The sequence below is a fragment of the Ischnura elegans genome, chromosome 2, assembly GCF_921293095.1.
Source record: "Ischnura elegans chromosome 2, ioIscEleg1.1, whole genome shotgun sequence".
Taxonomy (NCBI): domain Eukaryota; kingdom Metazoa; phylum Arthropoda; class Insecta; order Odonata; family Coenagrionidae; genus Ischnura; species Ischnura elegans.
The window spans coordinates 13238595-13259347 of record NC_060247.1 but is presented as its reverse complement, the minus strand read 5'-3'; the positions used below and the strand labels follow the sequence as shown (position 1 = coordinate 13259347).

Sequence of the window (20753 nt, the reverse complement as noted above, 5' to 3'; positions counted from 1 at the left end):
TCCGACATGGCGGACAGCGTTGGATTTTGATGCGCTTCCACATGAAAAATGAGCCACGGACGAATACACACTGGAGCACCTTAAACCTACAAAATCTGCTTATAGCTAAGTCAGAAAAATCGAAATTTGAGGTTTTTACACAAAATATTAAAATAATTTAATTGTTGTGGCTTTCTTGAAATTTGAGTGATTAAAAAAGCTTTTGCGAACCTTTTTCTGTATTCTTTGGTTTATTAAAAGTTTCTTGTCTGATTCACCGTCTTCCCTCAAAATTTTTATCCCTCATCCTCCTCTCCTCGTTGCAAATATGAAGGAAATGAAGGCCACTTTTGACGCGTTTCTGAGTCGTAATTTGGACAGTTTATTTACATTGAAAAGCACCCCCTACCCTATATAAAGGAACTGCGCCCCTTCTCTGAGTGAATAAAATTCTCACGTCTATGGTATGGCCGAGGGTGACATCTATCCTTTCTTTTAATCTATCAACCTTCGGGTTGATTAATACAGTAAAGGAGAGTAAGGGATATAATTAATACATTTTAAAATTTTCAACGAAGGTGCGAAAATATCTCAAAATTCCACACAAAAGAAACGTTTTATTTTGTTTCATAACCGTATTCAATGAAAATAAAATGTGCAAAATATTGTAATTACATTAAACAAGGATTTTATTGTTACGAGAAAACTATACGTTTCAGACCATAGGGTAACGAAAGAGGAAGAGAGTTGGAGACTCATTAAACAATTTTAATTAATATATATGTCTGTGTATAGATCCATGCATTAACGTGTCGTGCGACGCGATGCGTGGTATTATTACGCATAAATTCACGTCTGTCGCGACTGTACCTACATTATCTAATAATGTTCACTTTCGTTACCCGTAATTTAGCGTTCAGAAAGTGATTTTTTGTCTAATGACTGAATTTATTATGCCTCATAATAGAAATTGCGGCCAAATATTATGAATATTTCCAAAGTGAAGGCTTTTTCTGTTGTATTTAGTGTCATGGACCATTCTTTAAAGCCATTTAAAAAGTGCGCGGTTTATGAAGCGCGCAGCGATGCTCATCGTCATACTGATAGTAGTGATTATTAGCAAAAAAAGCTTGTTGGTTAATTCTGTTGTGTTATTACTTTGAAAATTTATAATAACTTTCATTTTTATTCATGATGGCTGCGATTTCTTTGACGTTTTAGAACCGTGGCTTTAAAATAATATTTTTTCCCCTGCTGTCACGTGAACCCCCTCTGTCATCCTTCGTTCATTATACCAGCGAGAGCCACAAACGTGACTAAACGGTGACCATGGACATAGTGAGTGGTGTGGGGGAGGAAAGTAGTTTTTACAATGCTCGTCAAAAAGAAGATAACCATCATCGATGTCCAGTATTATAAAAGTTGACTCTGTGAAATTAATACCTTGAGTCATTGGTGGACATCGATGATACTTAGGGTCATCATTATTATTGTCGTCACCTGTGATAATTATAAGTCTTGTTGTTTTTGAAAGAGACCATTTCGTGGCGAACTTGGTCTATCACTGAAGCTATCCAGCCACTGTTACTCGTCGTATTTTTGTATTTACATTTTTAAATTACTGAAATGGATTCACCTCCAGGATTAGTTGTTGTGAAGTTCTTGAGGGAGAAAGTGTGTCGAGTTCACGGAATCTCGGGGTAAGAAATGTCATAAGAAGCGAAACGTATCTATTATTGAATTATACTTTGTGCATTACTGTGAGATATAATGTTAATTTTTGTTAATCTTAAGGTATCGAGCCAGCGTTTTTGTACTGACGTACCTGTCTTATACGGGGTATCACCTCTCAAGAAAGCCCATTAGTGTGGTCAAAAATGTTCTCCATCAAAATTGTTCTTCGTTAACTCCTCCCGTCGGTGTTAATGACAGTAATTGGTGTAACTGGGCTCCATTTGGTATGTCTTTGTACTTCGTCCAAATTAATGTCGATACTTAGTTCTGAAAATAATATCAGATGAACTTAATTTTTTCAGATGGAAGTGATGGACCGGCTTTGCTTGGGACATTAGACTCAGCCTTCCTGTTTGCCTATGGCATTGCAATGTTTTTCAGGTAGGAAAGAGTTCAAGAAAAAATTTCAAAATAGTCATTGATCGAGTTATATCATATATTGGCTTGTCCACTTGGATGTTGTCCCTGCCTTTGCCTCATTCTCAGGTTATCTTTCCCGGTTTATGCCTGTCAAGAAAACTCATTTGGGAATGTAAATTTAGGAAACTCGTAATCATTTTTGTTTTCTGAAATTTCTGCACAATGGAATCGTACTCTTTAAGCTGCATTTCCATGGTGTGATAAGGAATTGTATTTTATTTTCAGTGGATTTGTTGCTGAGAGGGTGAACCTTCGATATTTTCTATCTTTGGGAATGATCCTGTCGGGCATCTTCATCTATCTCTTTGGCATTGCACACTCCTATGGCATCCACAGCTTGTGGTATTTTATAATTATTCAGGTTGGTCGGAATTCAATTTTACTATATGTTGCTCTTTAAAGATCCTATTCCACTAGATTTTATGTTTGTGTTCATGATGCCGAGACCATCTAAAATTGTTCACTCACTTCTCCGTTAATACAGAGCGAGAGTAAACTTTGACATTTCCTTTATTTCCTTGTGCAAATTTTTGTTCATGTAGATTGACATTTTAAAGGCTCAAGGTGTCGTTTTCCAACATCCAGGCACTGCACTCATTCTAAAGTGAATGGAAAATCAGTTTTTTTATCTCAGCTCATTATTGTTGAAAATCATATCTTTATTTGTGATATCAGAGTTTTTCATCAATTCTATCAAATAATGAGGTGTTAACATTTATGGTTGGGGCAGATCACCACATCCACTCCTCCTGTCCCTCCTCTTGAAAACCCCTATATTCTTGAATTGCTTTCCTAATTTAGTGGCAATTAAATATGTTCTTCTGTATTGCCTGCCCCCACTTATAATCCCTAAGTATTTCTCCATTCATCCTATTTTCTCTGGCCATACAGGCTTACTGCTATTTTATTTCTAGCTTGCGCAAATTTGGTGTGGAATTGGATCATTTTTATAATGGTTAATGTGGTTGATTCACATACATTGTGAAGCATCATGCCAACTCATTTTTCCTCTCTGGTCATTTAATAGTAGTAGATGTCATTGAGTGCTGATCGTCCAATTTTCAATCAGCCATCCCTCTCCTACCCTGTTGTTGTCCCCACTGCTGCTTCTCTTTACACTATAGTAGACAGTGACTGTGATGAAGTCCAATTTATGACATGCACGATGGGTTCCCCACGAAGCAGACAATCCAACATAGTTTCGATGCAGGTAGACTGATTAAAAGAAAGTGGCCCGAGTGCTCTCATTCAATGTAGTTTTCTAATTTTACTCTTTGTCGATTGTCAACCTAACATGTCCTGATTTTGATATCCCAGCACACTGTACAAAGATTTATTTCCTCACTATATTTTCTCTTTCTCTTCACTTTCTTTTTTCTGCACTCCAGTTATTTTAGCTTTTTTTGTTGTAGTGCTTTCAAATCTTTCATCATCCCCAAAGTCAATGTTTCTGTTAAAGATATAAAAAAAATATCACGGAAAAAAGTTACCCGTGAGCCGATATCCTGTTCAACCTACTCAGAAATCACACACTGTACCACTGATCTGTGGCTGATATTAACAATTTGATGTTCTGATGAAACCTTATTTCACTTATAATGATTGCAGTGCCTCCATTGGGTTTTGGTGGCCATTTTTGTACTCTATATTTAATTTTTATTTCTGAAATTTACTGTAGATATTGTTCCAATTGTGATAAAATTATAAGAACATTGTGGTGTCATCCAGTTTTGAGTTATTAAAAAATTTCAGTGCTTAAGTTAATCGGGATGTGGTTAAAATTCAAGTTGCAAGATTTTTCTGGAAGGACAAACAAGAAAGCGAATATTATTAAATATTAATGCTTGCTTGAATTTACAGACATTTTATTTAACTGCCATGTCATGTCAATCTATTTTTTTGCATGCTGCATGAAGTTAGTTTATTTGTGGTGATACTATGACATTGATCATTAGTTTCTGTTTTCGTCTTTCAGGCATTGGGAGGCATTGTACAAACCTCTGGTTGGCCAGGTGTTGTCACATGTATGGGAAATTGGTTTGGAAAGGGAAAAAGAGGTTTGTGAGGTTTTTGCTCCTCTGCTAAAGCACTATTGGTACATATTTTGATTCCTGGTCCACAAGCTGATATAATGTTGACCATTCTGATTTTTATGATCTTGGTACTTTTAAATAGATAAAATTGTTTAGTTTTCAGGATGAGGTTCTTGATCTTAATCGATTGATAGCACATTTTTGATTTTTATATCTTATTAAGAGAGCAAGCAGTATTTTATTAGCTAGTGTCATTGCCATAAAATTTTTCCGGCAATAGTCCTAACTATTTTTCTCTCAAACTGTCAATAAGGCCTCCTAGCGTATTTTACCCTGAAAAATAAAACCAAATTTTGCAGATATAATTTACAAGTTTATTTTGTGAGGTTTGATTTTTACCAATTGTATTCCCTTCCTTCACCTTGCAGTAGTTTGCAATGTTAGTTTTTGGAAATTCACCAAACACGATCATATTGATGTCTCGGGCTGCCCTAACTCATGCTTCAGCAAAGACCTGCAAATTTAGATATTTCTCTGTTTTATACTTCTTGAGTGGTTATAGATACCAATAGCTACCATTTTTATTATCATTTAGAAGAAGATAAGGCAATTTGGCTCTATTCCTGGTGGTTGCTTGCTGAATAACTGTGAAAAATCTAACGTAAGGAATTAAGTTGAGGAGCAACCGCTGATATTGCAAAGGTGTGAAAAGGTGGATTAAAAAAAAAGTCATTCAAAACAATTTTGTTGCTTTTGACGATCAAAATCCAGCCGTTGATCCCTTATTATGTAACTTGGTATCGATAACAAATTTTTCCCATTTGTGTTGTTCCTCTAAGATTTTGACCATAGTGATACACCACTGAATGCAGCTATGTGTACAGTGGTTAATTAAACATTTCTTATGCATGGCATATTTGCTTATTTCTTGGCATGATTTCAGGAAGTTATAATGCCTTCCAAAGATTGGTAATTTTGATAACTCCTGCCATTGCATCCTCTTTGTTATATTTGAATACCTGCACCATTGACTCAGAAGGAGTCAAAAGGAAATCAATATTTGTTTACGTAATGTGATTAAGATTGTAAATAGATTGCCCAGTTATTTGTGCTGTAATATACTCCATGCACTTGAAGAATTTACTAAGGTTTTATTATTTTATTACAGGGCTAATAATGGGCGCTTGGAATTCGCACACATCCATGGGAAATATACTTGGCTCACTGATAGCAGGTGCTTTTGTGGAAACTGATTGGGGCCTGTCATTCTATGTTCCAGCATTGATAATGGGTGTTTTAGGCCTTCTCCTATTTTTGTTTTTGGTGACTGATCCTAGTCATGTTGGCTCTGTATCTCCAAATGTTCCAACATCCAATCCGCCTGTAAGTATAATGATAGTGACTTGTGACCAATCTTGATTTGATAGAGCATCCTCTAGTTATTGGAAGTGACTGTGTGTGGAGGAAGTAATTTTGCATCTATTGCTTTACTGCTCGTTTTATGTTTAGTGAAACTTCTAGTTTCTGTTTCTTTTGGGGATAGTAGATATATGTAGTATTTCTTTCGGAGTGGGTATGAATGGTTAAATTTTTGTTGCATGATACGGTTATTGTATTTAACCATATTAATCAAATTAATGGATTTTGTGTAAGCTGAAATGAAAAAAAGAAAACATTTTTTTAAAGAGTTGTGCATTTTTTCCGTAGATTCTTACAAGACGAGGCGGCTACCAAAGTCTGCTGTCAAGATCTTCAGAAATAAGTTATGATGAGGTGAGCTCTGAAACAGATTCAGAGTTTCTTATTGGGAAAGAGGTGAGAGGGACAGAAAATGACCTTATTTTATTTTTAGCAATTTTTTCGGTTACTTAACAGCGACGAAATAGCAAGACTCTGGCATGCTACCACCTGCATTTGTCTTTTCATGAGCCTTTGATTTGATGATTAAAAAATTTGCCTAATCATGCAACTTTTCTTATTCTGGAAGCTAACAATATTTTTTTTTCAGGTCTTTTTTTTTTTAAGGTTTATAGTGCGATGTGCATTTAAAAAAAGTAATTTATTGATATCAACTTTTCTTTACCACTCAATAAAGCTTGGACTAATTTTGTAATTTATATATTTTTTTAAAGGCTTCTTTAGGAAAAGAAAATAGTATTCCTCTAAGAGAAGTCATTTATGAAAGTGAGGAAGAAGTAAGTCATGTACATTACAGGTGGTTGTATTTTGCTTGGTTGTAGCAGGTGCAATTATTTTGCTTGTGTTTCATGCTTGGAAATTGTTTTGCTGCCAGTCTTGTGTGTTCTTGGGCATTTAATTCTCATCTTGGGCAATTTTATGTTCCCATCCAGTTTGTATGTATGTATGTAGACGTGAAGACAAGTGGCGTTGACAATGACTGACATTTTTATGACTTGATAATGTTATTCTTTGACTGCTGAAATTCCTTTGCCCCAAAACTACATATTTGGCATTATTTTGTCTGCATACATAAGTATGTATGGCAACATGTACAGTGTTCTGTTGGATTAGCATTTTGAAAACTTGAGCTTGTCAACCTTGTAATAATTGTTTGGTTTGATATTTCATCAATTAATTTTTGTGAGAATTTTACTGAAAAATCTCTTATGTTGGAGTGCACAGAATTATTCATTCTGAAGGCCATTTCAATTCTTTCATTGTTCTCTGTGGATTGAAAATAGCTGTGAATCTACATGTTTTCAGTAATCTATTGGATGCCCATGGAAAGAATTCTTGCTTACGTGTAGTCAAGTAGAAGGCAATGTTGATATTAATTCATGAAATTGTGCTAAGAATAGTTAAAGTGCCTATTTTTGGCTGGATTTGGCATTGAAGTTGTGAAACACAGGATATTCTCATGTTCAAAGATTTTTTTTTTTTAATTTTCTAGGATGGTCCGAGTGTACATAGAGATGGTTCTCCAATACTTGCAATCAATAATGACCCTCCGTCAGAAGCTATCGGTTTTGTTGGTGCTTTAAAAATACCTGTAAGTTAATAGAATTTGAGATTTTTAAGAAAAAAATTGTTACTTGTGTCCTATTTGTCAATGCTTTGATACCATATGTTGTTTGGATCACTGTGATGAATTAGGCTTGGACAGCATCAATATTTAATGTCTGATCCAAAATTGTTCTCATGAATGCCCAATAGTATTATTATTAGTAGTATTATACTTTTTGTCAACCTTTTAAGGGATCTTGACTTCTCTCTGCTTTTTCGGGAAGTTATATGTTTGTGGCGGATCCATAGAGGGGCAAGGGAGCCCATAGCCCTCCCTTAGGTATCCAATTTACATAAGATAGAATGGTAATTTTGTTCGAACCCCTAATACAGCTGGGAAATTGGCCCCTTGGTCCCTCATCTAAACCACCTTGTCCCTATCCTGGATCTGCTACTGTATGTTTGGACTGAAATGGCATATTAAAATTCTTATTGCCATTAGCTTAACCCTTTCGCGCCGAATGCCACACCTGTGCGGCGAGGATTTTCTTCCATAAACAACTAATGCCACACCTGTGCGTCGTTTATTTTCCAAACCTAAGCAACGAATGCCACGCCTGTGCGGCACAGGTCGAAAAAAGTGACCGTGGCGGACACAATAGACCCACGGATGCGGTCGCTCCTCGTGATCTGCCTTAGCGCGAGCCCAGTCCCATCTTCGGCCACTTCAGGCCGCCTTTCATATCCTCTTGATGCGATCAACTACTGTTATTTGCAGTGTGTTTTCCAAAACTATATTTGTTGCTTACTTTTGATATCTATTGCTATAAATGAATTCTTCTTTTTTTGCTGACCACATGGAAATTTCAAGCAAAATTCTAACGTTAATATCAACGGAGTTATAGACCAACTAGTAATTATACTAAATCCGTCTATATCAACGTTAGAACTTCGTTTAAAATTTCTGCACGCTCAGTAAAAAAACACAATATTAATTTTGAATGTAAAAAATCGATGCGAACAACAAATATTTGCACATATTTTGTATTAATATTTTAGCCAGTTGACCGCGGACTCGTGCTAAGAAGGGGCTTTTAATCCCTCTAGGGTCTGGGACAGAGGCGGAGGAAAGGGATCGGCACCCCACTGAGTTGGGTCTAAAAATGGTTAGGGAGGGAACCACTACCTTCAGTCGATGTGAAAAAGCTTCGTACAGTGGAGTAAAGAAAACTTTCAAGAGACTCGTATTGAGGAAGAATTTCCCTCAACGAAGGTCCGGCACGAAAGGGTTAAGATATATAAAGTGAAGTGAATCTTTAAGTGCTGCAAAATATCAATGATGAATGAGCTAGCTATTCTAGGTGGACTAAAGAGGCCTGAGTGCAAATATGTTAGTTTTTTCCTTGGCTAATTGCTGGATTTTTGGTTTTAAAGGATTAACTTTATTGAGATTATCTTTGTATTTAACTGTTTTATCTTGTTTCTGAAAGCCATCTGCTAACTATGCTAACTCATGAAATTCCAGCATGATTCATAGAGTCATAGTTTCAACTGAGGTTTTTTTGTTATCATCTCACATATGTATTAGGTTGCCATATTTTTTTGGCAATATGTAAACTATTTTCTTTGCTCTCATAACTTAGGGCAATTTTTAAATATTTAAAGTATTTAGGCATTAACAGATTGAAAGGGATTGATAAATTTTTTGTTTTGTTTTCAGGGTGTGATCGAATTTTCTCTCAGTCTTTTCTTTTCCAAACTTGTCAGCTACACCTTCTTGTATTGGCTTCCACTCTACATAGCTTCATCATGTAAGTAATTTGTTATGGTATTATGTACTTCTTCACGCTGGTGGCATTTTTTTGTCTTAAAGAAAAAATTTAAGTTTTGACAAATGTAAAACAGTTTCTAACTATTTTGTGTAATGTAGTTTAACTACGTGTGTAATCAGAGATGGGAAATTAGATTTTGGGCCATTAGACTTAGTGTGCATTTGCTGTGGCCATTATTCTTGTGGATAATTTTTGTGAGGATTCAATATTTGTTACAGTTGAAATGTTAAAGACCTTTCATATTAATAATTGAGAACTCAGAAACCTAGGTTTTGTCTCCCTTTGATTTATTTCTATAACTCATTTAAGTAAATGCATATTACACTAAATAGTAATTAATGTAATGAAAATGTGAAAACTTACGGTAATTATATGCATTCTTCATTGGAATTAATAGAAATGGAATGTAGGATGTTAAAATTGTGCTTTTTTCTCTTGTTGGAGGGACTTGGCTACTACATTAGTATCAAATTTGATGTATATATTTAAAACAAATTGTTTTTAAAGAAGCATGCACATAGATGGGTTGCACTTTGGCAGACTTGTATTAGAGGTCTGAATGTACTCAGATTTATAAGGTGTAACTATTGAGTATCACTCCATGGTTATACATCTTGTATTTTATCAATACCAAATTGTATTACATATTTACTCCAATTGAGTGTTTGAATGATGTGTTGGAATTGAGTGTTTGAGTATCCTTTGGTATTGTTTCTGAATGCCCTGATGCATAAGTAGGCATAGGACAAATTTCTATTTTCCTCATCTAGTTAGAATTTAAATAAGACTGCAGCTTAGCTAGGAATGGATTGAATGCACAAAATGCCATCGTGGTACCTGAGAAAATTTGCATGCCCCTTAGTAGGCCTCCAATAGGGTAGTTTCCTTCACCAAAGAAAACGAAAGGCATTGATTGCGATTCGTTACCCACCATTAGTGTATTCATGATATACAAATTATTTGGTTTTAGAAATACCGGTTTAGATGACTGGCAATGGTCAATTTTAACCTCATTTGAAAAAGGCCAGATTGGCGCCCATGTGTTGCCACTCCACCTGACGTCACAGGGACCTAGTTTCTATACGAGTAGATAGGAGTTTTACATCGTCTGAGATTACCAGTGCCTGCATGAGTCACAAAACTCAGGGAAACATCTCTTAATAATCTTTTATTAAAATTGTCTAAGGTCGGAAAGTTTCCTTCATTTGATAAGGTAGTAATAATCCATATTTAAGCCAAGCACTACCTGCTAGCGGGGCACTCAGCTACCTGCTAGCAGCCTGCGTCGTATCAGTGCTCAAAGCCTCGCCCCAAGGTCATCTCACATGGAGACAGCGGGAACCAGAATGACGTCACACGGACTTTTTCCCATCATACATACTAAGCCGTCGCGCTTTCGCGCGCTTGAAATTTTTCACTTTTTGTATAATCGCGAAAAATAGATATCGTCATTTGAAAATCTAAGAGCATGAAATGCGTACTCCAGGATTAATAATCTTTCGATTTAGGCAATAAAAAAATAATAGGAAACCACCCTATTTAATGTGAAACAGCTATTTTTAATTTGTGCACAATTTCTGTATAAAAACTTGCTAGTTGTGGATAGGACGAAAGATTAAATGAATTTATGTGTACAGTACAGATTTTGCTGTTTGTTGCTAGGCATAATTTTCTAAGCCTGACTTTCAATTTTCAGCTACAATGGGTGCTGCCGCTAGTGCAGATTTATCTACACTCTTTGACATTGGTGGAATTCTTGGAGGAATTGTTGCTGGCATTGTGAGCGACTACACGGGCAGAAGTGCTACCACATGTGCTGTTATGTTAACATCTGCTATTCCAATGGTAAGTGATCCGCAATTTCCTGAATGAGGGTGAATGCAAATGGGGTTGAGGGAGCATTGGGGCCGGAAGAATAACATTATGCAACAAATTTCAGGCTCACAAAAACTTATTGAAAATGTAAGTGTTCTTCATGTATTCCAGCCTAATGAATGTGAAAATGATACTCAAAAAATCATACCATTCACAGTTTTTGCACTAATTGCACACACATTCAAGAAATGAAAATGCAGTATATGATTATTATAATGTGTACTTTAAACTCCCGTACCAATTTTTGTTAAAATTTTGGTGAACTCTTGGTGTGAACTATTTCTATTTTAGTCATTGAAAATAATTAAATTAATAACAAACTAAAAGATTATTTTAAGACATGTTATATGCAGTAAAACTTTTCAGCAGAGAACTGAAAAAAGTTTCATAAGTGAGGAAGTTTTATGTGTGAGGTTTTTCGGTATTTAGCATAAAATCCTTTACAATAGGGGCCAGTTTGTTTCCAGGATGTAATTACTCATTTGGAGGCAAGAAATTGAAGCCTAATTATCTTATTTACTGGGAAGCAACAACACAGATGATGTGTTATTTAAAGAGAAACATAACTTTGCATTCCTAAACAACATTACCCACTTTTGAACGTCTTGGTCGAATTGGCATTTCTGTCACTAAGCCGCAAGGCTATCATACGGGAGAAATTTCAGAGGAGAAAGATAATAATGAGTTTGAAGTAGGCAATGATGAGGAGGAATGTGGGAGTAGTACTTTTTGATCTTGAGCTGAGGATTGGGTCGAGTTGTAACTTGCGAATATGTATTGAGTCGTATTAACTCTGGTAATTTTATGGTAGGTACACTCTTGTCACAGCATCAAAATTCCTGAGGCATGGCCACCATAAGCTCTCTTAGCTGATCTGATGCGGCACCACACAGATAAGCCACTCACCCCTTCTTTTTCTTGCAGTTTGGAAAATCAAACCTCCGATATTCCCATATTCCCAACAGAAACATACACAATGAAAAACAGTGATTGTTGATAATCTTATTATCACTTTCTAACGTCTGATCATCGTCATCACCACATTGAATTTGATGTTGCTTTTTGTCAGTGTTGAAATCAATATTTATAAATTTTAACTAAAGTATGCAATGGTTCTGACCTCTTAAGAAACATTTATTATTGCATAAAGAAAATGATCACAGTGCATGTTCAAATTTTGCCTCATTCTTATTTATAAATAGTGACCGTAAGCAAGGGCAGATCCAGGATTTTTTTTATAGGGGGGGGAAGTGTCTGACAGGCAAACGGTCTTCTCATACTTGAGATTAAAAACAATATACAACAATTACTGTGTGAAATATTGTTTGTTTATATATCAAATTAGTTTATTGAAATGAAATTAAATGAATGAGGCTGTATAATACACAAAACTAAACGAATGTAATGATAACTGTGTTAAAAATCTTGTGAATTTTTTAAGCATCTGGTGGGGGCCTGTGCCCCCCATTAAATCTGCCTATGACCATAAGAGGTGAGTGAGATTATTTTTTCGAGGTTGCATCATGTGACTTATCCATGCTACCCACAGCTCCCCTTTTTTATAGGATTAGCCAATGGGAGAATTCAGTGGAGAGCTATGTCAAACCAATCTTTGGATTGATGACTTGTGATTATGATGGAGAAATTGGTATCCCTTTGAATTTGTAAATTAGAGGTTCTGATGTATTTTGTGATGTGTTCTGATCTGAGAATAATGGTTTTAAAGGTGTAGGGCTAGCTTGTGGAACATTGAATGACAGTGCACATGACAATAGCGTATCTTAATGAATAACTATTTGGAATCTGGCTATTTAAACCCTAATACAGACAAGGCGAGTCTCTCGGACTCATCGCATCACATTTTTGAGAATCTTATTGTTATTGAAATGTCAGCGTGACGTACTTCTATACATTAGATAATTCTACTATAAATTAGAGTAATTCAAACTTCTTTCCAAATTAAAGTAACTTAGAAAAAAAATTCCCTAAATTAATAAAAATCCTGGCAAGATGAGTCCGAGGGACTCACTTTCTTCTAAGCTTACATGTTGAATTGTCAATTTATTGTCAAATAATCACAATGTACTTGTGATGATAAATATTTTGTCATTTTGTTTTGTGAAAACAAAAAGAATTGGTCAAAAGAATCTACTGGACTCGCTGTTTGACTACGTGTGAAATTAATACAAGGGTGGATCGATAAGTAACGCACAATTTTTTTAAAACAGAAAGTTTAATCAGATAGGCAATATAAATTTTATAGCATTGAAGATACATATTTTACCTATATTCCAAAATAAAATCCAAGTCCCTCGACACATTTCTCCCATCGTGACACTAGTTTGGAAATATCCTGTTCGTAGAAGTTCGTTTTTTGAGAATTAAATAGAGATGGGTCGAATAGCAGATTTCTCGAATTCGAATATTAAATCATTGCTCGAATATTCGAATACCTCGAATTTCGAATACCTCGAATACTAAATGATGAATGCTGGAATGTTTGACTCGGTTGCCTATGCAGCAGGCAACACAAGATTTTGGAGAGTAATTTTGATTTCCTTTAAATGATTTGAACAGGAATTTAGCTGATTAATGAATATTTTAATTTTATGGAAACAATTGGGCATATAATTAATTCAACTAACATCGCTTTACCCCCACTCCTGCTGCCAAGTGCTAGCTGACAATCTGAGGCATTTTGCAAAATACAAGCACTTTTCCACCGGATTTTCTTCAATTATTTTCAGTCCATCTTTGGGAGTTCTCACGAGATGAATTGGAATTGCTATCAGGGAGAAATCAAATATTCTGAGAAAATATCCCTTTGTCTGGGACTGTAACAATAAAGATTTATAGCACCACTCATAAATTGTAACTTGATATATGTTTTCGGAAACAAATACCGCATCAGCTTCCGAGAAGCTCTGCTGCTCATATCGAGTTTCGCCAGAATGCTAAGTCTCCGTCGTATTTTGATATTTATTTCTTTGCGTAAAATGCTTAAATAAACTTAAAAATACGTCGTGTTTGGTCTTATTCTTTTTGAAATTACGCGCACATTACTAATATTTCAATTCAATAAAGGTGTAACATCAATAGACGAAAGTCATTCTTAGACACCTTTTGTGCTAATAGATGACTCATACTGCGGTTGACCTCCACAGAAATGGGGAACTTCGAAGCTGGTAGGAAAAAAAAGGTCAGTGGGGGAGAAAAGGGAGGGCCCGAAACACGTTTCTATTGTTCTCGTGTAACTTGGTATTTTTTCGAAGCTAAGGTCTTCGTAATATGATCCCTGCGCGAGCTGTGACCTTTTTTTCTTATTTCGAAGAAGAGGAAAGCCTCAGAAGGGGGGGGGGGGGGCTAGTGCTGAATGGAGAGGGATACCGGATCTTGGGAAATGCGCTAATGTAAGTATCCCACGGTACTCACACAGCAGTTGACCTCCAGAAATGGGGAACTTCGAAGCAGGTAGCCAGAAAAAGGTCAGTGGGTGAGAAAAGGGGGGAGGGCGTGAAACACGTTTTTATTGTTATCGTAACTCGATATTTTTTTCGAAGCAGGGGTCTTCGTAATGCGATCCCTGCGCGAGCTGGGACCTTTTGTTTGATTTCGGAGAAGAGGAAAGCGTCAGAGTGGGTGAGGCGAGTGCTGAATGGAGGGGGATAGCGGATCGTGGGAAATGCCCTACGGTTGCTATCCCACGGCACTGAGGTTCTCCTGGTGGGGGGAATCGGGGATTTTCGGATTTTTTCACCCGACCATTTTCGGTTCCCCTCGTCGAACTCTTTTCACCGCAAAAATCCACGAATTTGATGTAATTCGTCAACTTGCGTAAAACGGCGCTGCGAGCACTAAATGACTACAGTTCTCTAAATTTTTCCGAGTCAACTACCAACGACGTGCGTGCGACAGTGTATGACACGAAATTCAAAGTATTCGAGGTATTCGAGGCGGTACTTTTCGCATAACTATTCGAAACCTCGAATATCGAATACTTTCTAATATTCGAGGTATTCGAGTATTCGCGGATACTATTCGCACATCTCTAGAATTAAACCATCTCCACACAGTCGATTTGACTTCTTCATCAGCATCGAAACGCTGCCCTCCAGGGATTTCTTCAAATGACCAAACAAATGTAAGTCCGAAGGTGCAAGGTGTGGACTGTAGGGTGGGTGTTGGAGTACCTCCCAGCCAAAGTGTCATTTTTTTCATGAACAGAAGCGGCAATATGGGGATGAGCGTTGTCATGGAGCAGTATTACATTTGGCCTGTTGCATTTGTCGCAAATGGCACGATGCAACTTCGACTATGTCTTTCCATATTTTTCAGCAGTGTATGTCTTCGGGTTTAGTCCTGCAGCCCACAAAAAATGAACTACACTTTGTTGCTCTTTGCGGGTGGACGATACTAACACGCGCACCATCTTAGCTCAGTAGTTCACGCTCATGCCGCAAGAGCTATTCCTTATCTAAATATGGCTGCTCTGCCGCAAGCCTTCAAACTAAATGTTTGCTAAATTTCAACTCCCCAGTCATAATGACATGGCGGAAAGAATATGTTGTGCATTACTTATCGATCCATCCTCGTAAGTAATGCAAAACTTTAATTTGACAAAAAATAATACATTTTACGTCAAATGATTCTTTAGCGTACAATAAATACAAAGTGCTGTGAAAATTAATATTTTTCATTGCTTAATGGTTTAAATGAAAAGAGTCCAATAGACTCGCCTTGTCCGATTACATCAGAAAAATATGTTGTCCGTATCAGGGTTTAAAGTCTCTTGATAACTGGAATTCAAAGTAATTTTTGGCCCAAGACTATGAGTGCTAAGTGATGATTTGAATTATGATGATTAGGTTTATGACTGGATTGCTGACATTGTTGATTTTGTAAGACCAAATTGCATATTTTAAATGTTCTCCTTTCTCATCTTGCATTGCACTGTGAACTCGCTGAGCCCATTCTTCTCAATAACTGTCTGTGACTTTCAATATCCTCACTTCACCTCCTCCCTCATTCATTAATTTTAGAACCTCATCTAAGGAGGATACATTTCCTACCAACTCCCAGAATTTTTGGAAAAAATTTTGTAGTCATAAGAATTATGTTGTGTTTGGAACTGGTTGTGTTTAAGCTAAAATTCCTGGAGGCTACTTAAGTGAATTTAGTCTCTTATCCATTAAGAGGAGGCTCCATCAGTTGGATCGTCAATTGCTTAAAGTCCCTTTATCTTTTTCAAAATTTTAAATAATGTTTCATTTTCCTTTCCTCTAGCTGTTTGTGTATCAAGCATATGGCTCGTCAACATTGGCTATTAGCATAGTGCTGCTTGTTATTGTTGGTGCTTTGGTGAATGGACCATACTCTTTAATAACAACAGCAGTCTCAGCAGAGTTGGGAACTCATCATTCGCTGAAAAGAAATTCTAAAGCATTGGCCACGGTCACTGCTATCATAGATGGCACTGGATCAATAGGTTAGTGAATTCATATTCGTTGTTTGCCTGGCCCAAGTTGCATTGAATTTAATGGTCAAAATAATGAGAAGTGATTTGTATCCTTTTAGAATAACCCTTGGGTCATTGAAAAGTAAATACAGAATGCTTACATTGATAGCGACAATGATAAATGTTTTGTAGGCCATCTCAATCACACCAATTAACCTAAAATATGCATTATCCTCTGATTTTTATCTGAAGAAAGTTCTCAAATGACCTTTATCATAAGTTTTCAGTTTTTTATCTACTACCATTATTTTTACTTCATTTTCTGTTAGAGTTGCCTGTAATTTTTGTTGTAGTTACATCCAACTTGCTGAGTGAGCAGTGGTGAAACTCAAATAAATTTGTAATGAGAAAAAATTCTCCAGGATTGAAATACTAAGAACTTATCTTTCTGGGCCACTGCTCTGACTACCACGGATTCTTAATTAATACTTGCTTAATAGCACCTAGAAACATGGGCATCTGTAAAGTTATCATAAGAATATGTATGGTGTAATGGTCTTGAATTCTCAAAGACTATGGTTTAATTCTAAATGCTAATGGCATATATGTATGGTCTAGCTGAAAAATTGTTTTCTACTCTGTGGTTCTTTAACTCCAGGTGCTGCTGTGGGGCCTTTACTAGCTGGTCTAGTATCTTCTTCTGGATGGAATAATGTATTTTATATGTTGATGGGTGCAGACCTTTTGGCTCTTATGGTTAGTATTGTTGTGCTTTTTCATAAATTCTAATTTTTGGTGATTGGTTCATTAGCGTTAGAGGGGGTGAAGTTAATATGTAGTTAATCTGTGTGGAGCAGCATTTGTAATATTTTTGTTTCTTCAGTCTGTTATGACAATTTACTATGTTTTGATGGCATACTTAAAAAGAACATGTGACAGCGTATAAGACGCACTGGCATATGGTACGCACTCTTATTTAAAAGGCCACACACAAGGAAAAAAAGTTTCAATAGTCCGTGCGACAGCGAGGTACCACAATAACTTAAAATGTGGTTTCTTTAGGTTCTCATGTTTCGTAAAAGCCAAATAAACAATCATAGAATGCAATTACCACACATGTTTTAATTAAGGAAAATTAACAGAGGGCGAGCTATTTTGAACATGATATGTAAATTTCAGTAATGAATGAATGAGTGAACGGCAAGCAATCAAACATAATACAAAATAAAGCAGAAACAACAAAAAACACAGATTCAAGGAAAATGTTGCCTATCATGAAATTAGACTTTAATCACTTTTAAAACCATAAAAATTCTTTTCACTATCATCGTCATCATCATCATCGAAAACAAGAATATCGTCATATTTTTTTTTAGCAGACTTCAGTTGATGTTCCTGCAGTTGCCAAGTGCATATCATTTTTTCGGCAGGTGGTGGACCGAAATGCCTTGCTGCTGCTCTGTTTCCATGCACTTTGGCATAGGTTATCACTCTTAGTTTATACTGAATTGTATTGCTTATTCTCTCTTGTTTCCTGAAGTCATATTTTCCAGGGTATTTTTTTAAACAAATAGTTTAAAGCACCGATACCAACATGTTTATACAGAGTAGCACCGATACCGACACGTGTGTCGGCTGAATGTCAGGCGTCGTATGTTGAACAAGTAGTACAGTATTGTACTATGTGCTACTCCCCGCTTCTCCGCACCGAGAGTGGAGCAAGCAGCACTAGTTTTGTTACTTTTTGACGGGAACAGTGTGGTGTTGGAAGGAAACCATCCCAGTTCTCTCTTTTGAGCTATATTTTTGTAGGCAAAAATTTAGTTAAAACTGATAAAATAATTATGGTAGATATAGATAATGTTATGTGTGTCTAGACCTTTATCTGGGCTAATAATAGCATTCAGTATTGAAAGTTAACCTGTGTCCTTCACATTTAAGACACAGGTTACTTTATGAGACCAAATTAAGGAAAAAAAGTGCGTCTTACATGCTGTCAAATATGGTTTGTATTCATGAACCAACTCACCAGTATGAAATCCGAAGAAATCCAGTCAATAAGCTGGGATATTATCAGATTTAAATTTATATGCTTGCTGCTGACAACTTAATTGGATGTGGAAGTCTAATTTTGGAGTAGGTTTATTGCTTTGAATTAGTTTTTTTTGTAACTTAGGCATTCCATCTACATAGTCTTGTAAATACCATACTGTATAGTACCGAGAAATTACATGAGGTGATGAGAGTTGTGGCCGATAATGCACACTAATTCATAGGCAGCTGGTGGAAGAATGCTTAAGGCCTGTTTACACGGTACATTAACACGCACGGGTTAATGTCTAAATGTATGAACGCGAGAATGAACGCCAAAATGCACCATGTAACCACCCAACTTGTGCGAATGCATGCACAGAAAATAGAACCTGTTCTAATTTGGTTCATGCATTCGTACATGTTCCGTTCCGGTCCACAAAAATCATTCACTCAAACGTACATTAACTCGTACGTGTTAATGTATCGTGTAAACAGGCCTTTATGGGCTGCTGAAGCACAGACAATGCTAGGAGGAGTGGGAATTTGTGCAGAAGCTCCTATGCAAGTGAAGTGCTACGAGAAGCACATCATCTAAGAGGTGGTATTCATGGTAAGGGACGTAACTTTTAGGCCTCGTTTCTTGTACTTTTTCGTATTTTGCCTCACAAGTGAACTGTGGGAGTGGGGCCTCTCACTTGCCGAGGTTACTCTAGTTGTCCATTGACAGAAGTTTCAGTTGAAGCATTGTACTACAAGTTTCTGCATAACTGTATAATATTTTATGTGAAAAACCTAATTCAAAATTATGAATATTCAAGCTTAATTACTGAGTGACATTCTCATAAATTCTGTCGGAATATAGGTGAAGTGGCTCTTCAATCACTTGAGCTGCCACTGATTGCAAACCCCCTTTAGAGTGATGGAGAGAATGGTTTTTGATAAGGAAGGAGAATAGGCAGTTTTTTGTACCTCATTGAGAAGTTCAGATTGTAGAAACATGGAGGACAAGAGGAGCAGATGTAAAGATATGATCAAACGCACACGATTTGCGGCTCTTGCAGCTTTGTGTGCATGTATGTATATATTTAAAGTGGACGGAAGGACTATGGATGCTTAAGACATGGTCGAGTTTGATTGTATTTTTCAGAAGCCATGGTGTTTCAGCATTCTTGTAGTTAAGGAATGTTAGTGGTGGTGATGCGCAGGAGAATATGATTTGAAAGTGCTTTTTTGCATTAGAGATTGGGAATATCCTTGCTTGGTGTTGTCGAAGAGTTCACATTTTATATCTTTCTTCATCAAATGCAACCCATTTTGTTATGATTATTGCTTCAAGAATTTCTATCTCACTCTCTTACAGCTTTTGGTGCGGCTGTCTATATTGGAATTCAAGCGACAGACTCAAGAAAACAGAATCCACACAATATAGTTACTGAGAACTATTATTGTGGGGCAAATTAAGTTACAGTGCTCAGGACATTTTATATTGACGATCTTCATTTCTGCTATCACTTTGATGGACCAATGAAATATGTGTTGTCAGGTGAAACCTTGCTTTGACTTTCAATGTAGGGAGTGAAAAATCTCAGTGGAGGTGACTCAAGATGAATGAGTACTGTGTGATCAACATTCCACATTAGGATTAAAGTGTAAATATTTTGTACTGAAACATTTTAAAAGGAGGGAGGAGTTAAATTGAGTGGGTGAGACTACTCATTCATTTTTTAATTGTGTACAATGTACATGAGATTATTTAATTGGTATTCAGGGAAAGTGAATAATATTTGTGAATTTCCTTAGAATTTCATGAACACTTTTCCTGTTTTATTTTTTTACGTAATGAAATGCTAGATATTTGGTAATTTTACTTGCCTATGGAAATTATGAATGTTCACCATGTGGTTTTTAATGAACATACGAGTAATCTGAGGAAGTTCCAATGATATTATGGATATTGTTTGGTTAAATTTCATTGATGTCTAAATTCATAACCTTATTCCAAAAATACAGGAATTAAAGGTGTTATGTATATTGCAACCATCTTCCTCTAATGATGTAGACCACAGCTTTTTTTATAGAGTCATTATTTTATTTCTGATTTTGCTTGCAAGTACGTGGTAATGTTCTGAATGTTTTGTTCAATGAAATGACAGAGTAACTAGTGATGGCAACTGCATTGATGGTGCTTAGTAACTCAATAAGGACATCATGAGATTGACGAATTACTCAACTGGAGTGCTGTTAGAAATTTTCCTGTAATATCAAAAAAGGATAATATTTTAAGTTCTGTTCAGTCATTGATATGAATTATTTAAACTTTTCATAACAAAAAATGTTGCCATGATATTATCAGCTTTTGTTTCATTTTTTTCCTATTTTAAGCTACAAAGGAGATGCTCCTCCATTAAAATTTCCAGTTACTCAAGG

The 20753-nt window shown here is 36.3% G+C and overlaps 1 protein-coding gene across 2 annotated transcripts; it reads left to right on the top strand.

Annotated features, from left to right (window-relative positions):
• The first annotated feature begins 1089 nt into the window (after positions 1 to 1089).
• On the top strand, positions 1090 to 20678 carry LOC124153404 (glucose-6-phosphate exchanger SLC37A2). 2 transcript variants are annotated; one of them, XM_046526533.1, is made up of 13 exons: positions 1092 to 1679; positions 1774 to 1937; positions 2016 to 2094; positions 2359 to 2494; positions 4109 to 4190; positions 5335 to 5549; positions 5874 to 5981; positions 7078 to 7176; positions 8851 to 8941; positions 10659 to 10807; positions 16121 to 16322; positions 16951 to 17048; positions 19687 to 20678. In XM_046526533.1, exons 1-13 carry the CDS (start codon positions 1606 to 1608, stop codon positions 19753 to 19755), a joined length of 1566 nt encoding a protein of 521 aa, XP_046382489.1. In that variant the 5' UTR covers positions 1092 to 1605; the 3' UTR covers positions 19756 to 20678. The 2 variants fall into 2 exon arrangements, with proteins under 2 accessions (XP_046382490.1, XP_046382489.1); XM_046526534.1 differs by lacking the exon at positions 5874 to 5981 and having other exon boundaries at positions 1090 to 1679.
• Positions 20679 to 20753: the final 75 nt, after the last annotated feature.

What these genes read in the sequence shown, in the direction of transcription:
- LOC124153404 (XM_046526533.1), top strand. Translation starts at nt 1,606, where the DNA reads ATGGATTCACCTCCAGGATTAGTTGTTGTGAAGTTCTTGAGGGAGAAA. An exon ending in GTGTAACTGGGCTCCATTTG is followed by an intron (nt 1,938 to 2,015) that starts GTATGTCTTTGT and finishes TAATTTTTTCAG; the next exon opens with ATGGAAGTGATGGACCGGCT. An exon ending in GTTTGGAAAGGGAAAAAGAG is followed by an intron (nt 4,191 to 5,334) that starts GTTTGTGAGGTT and finishes ATTTTATTACAG; the next exon opens with GGCTAATAATGGGCGCTTGG.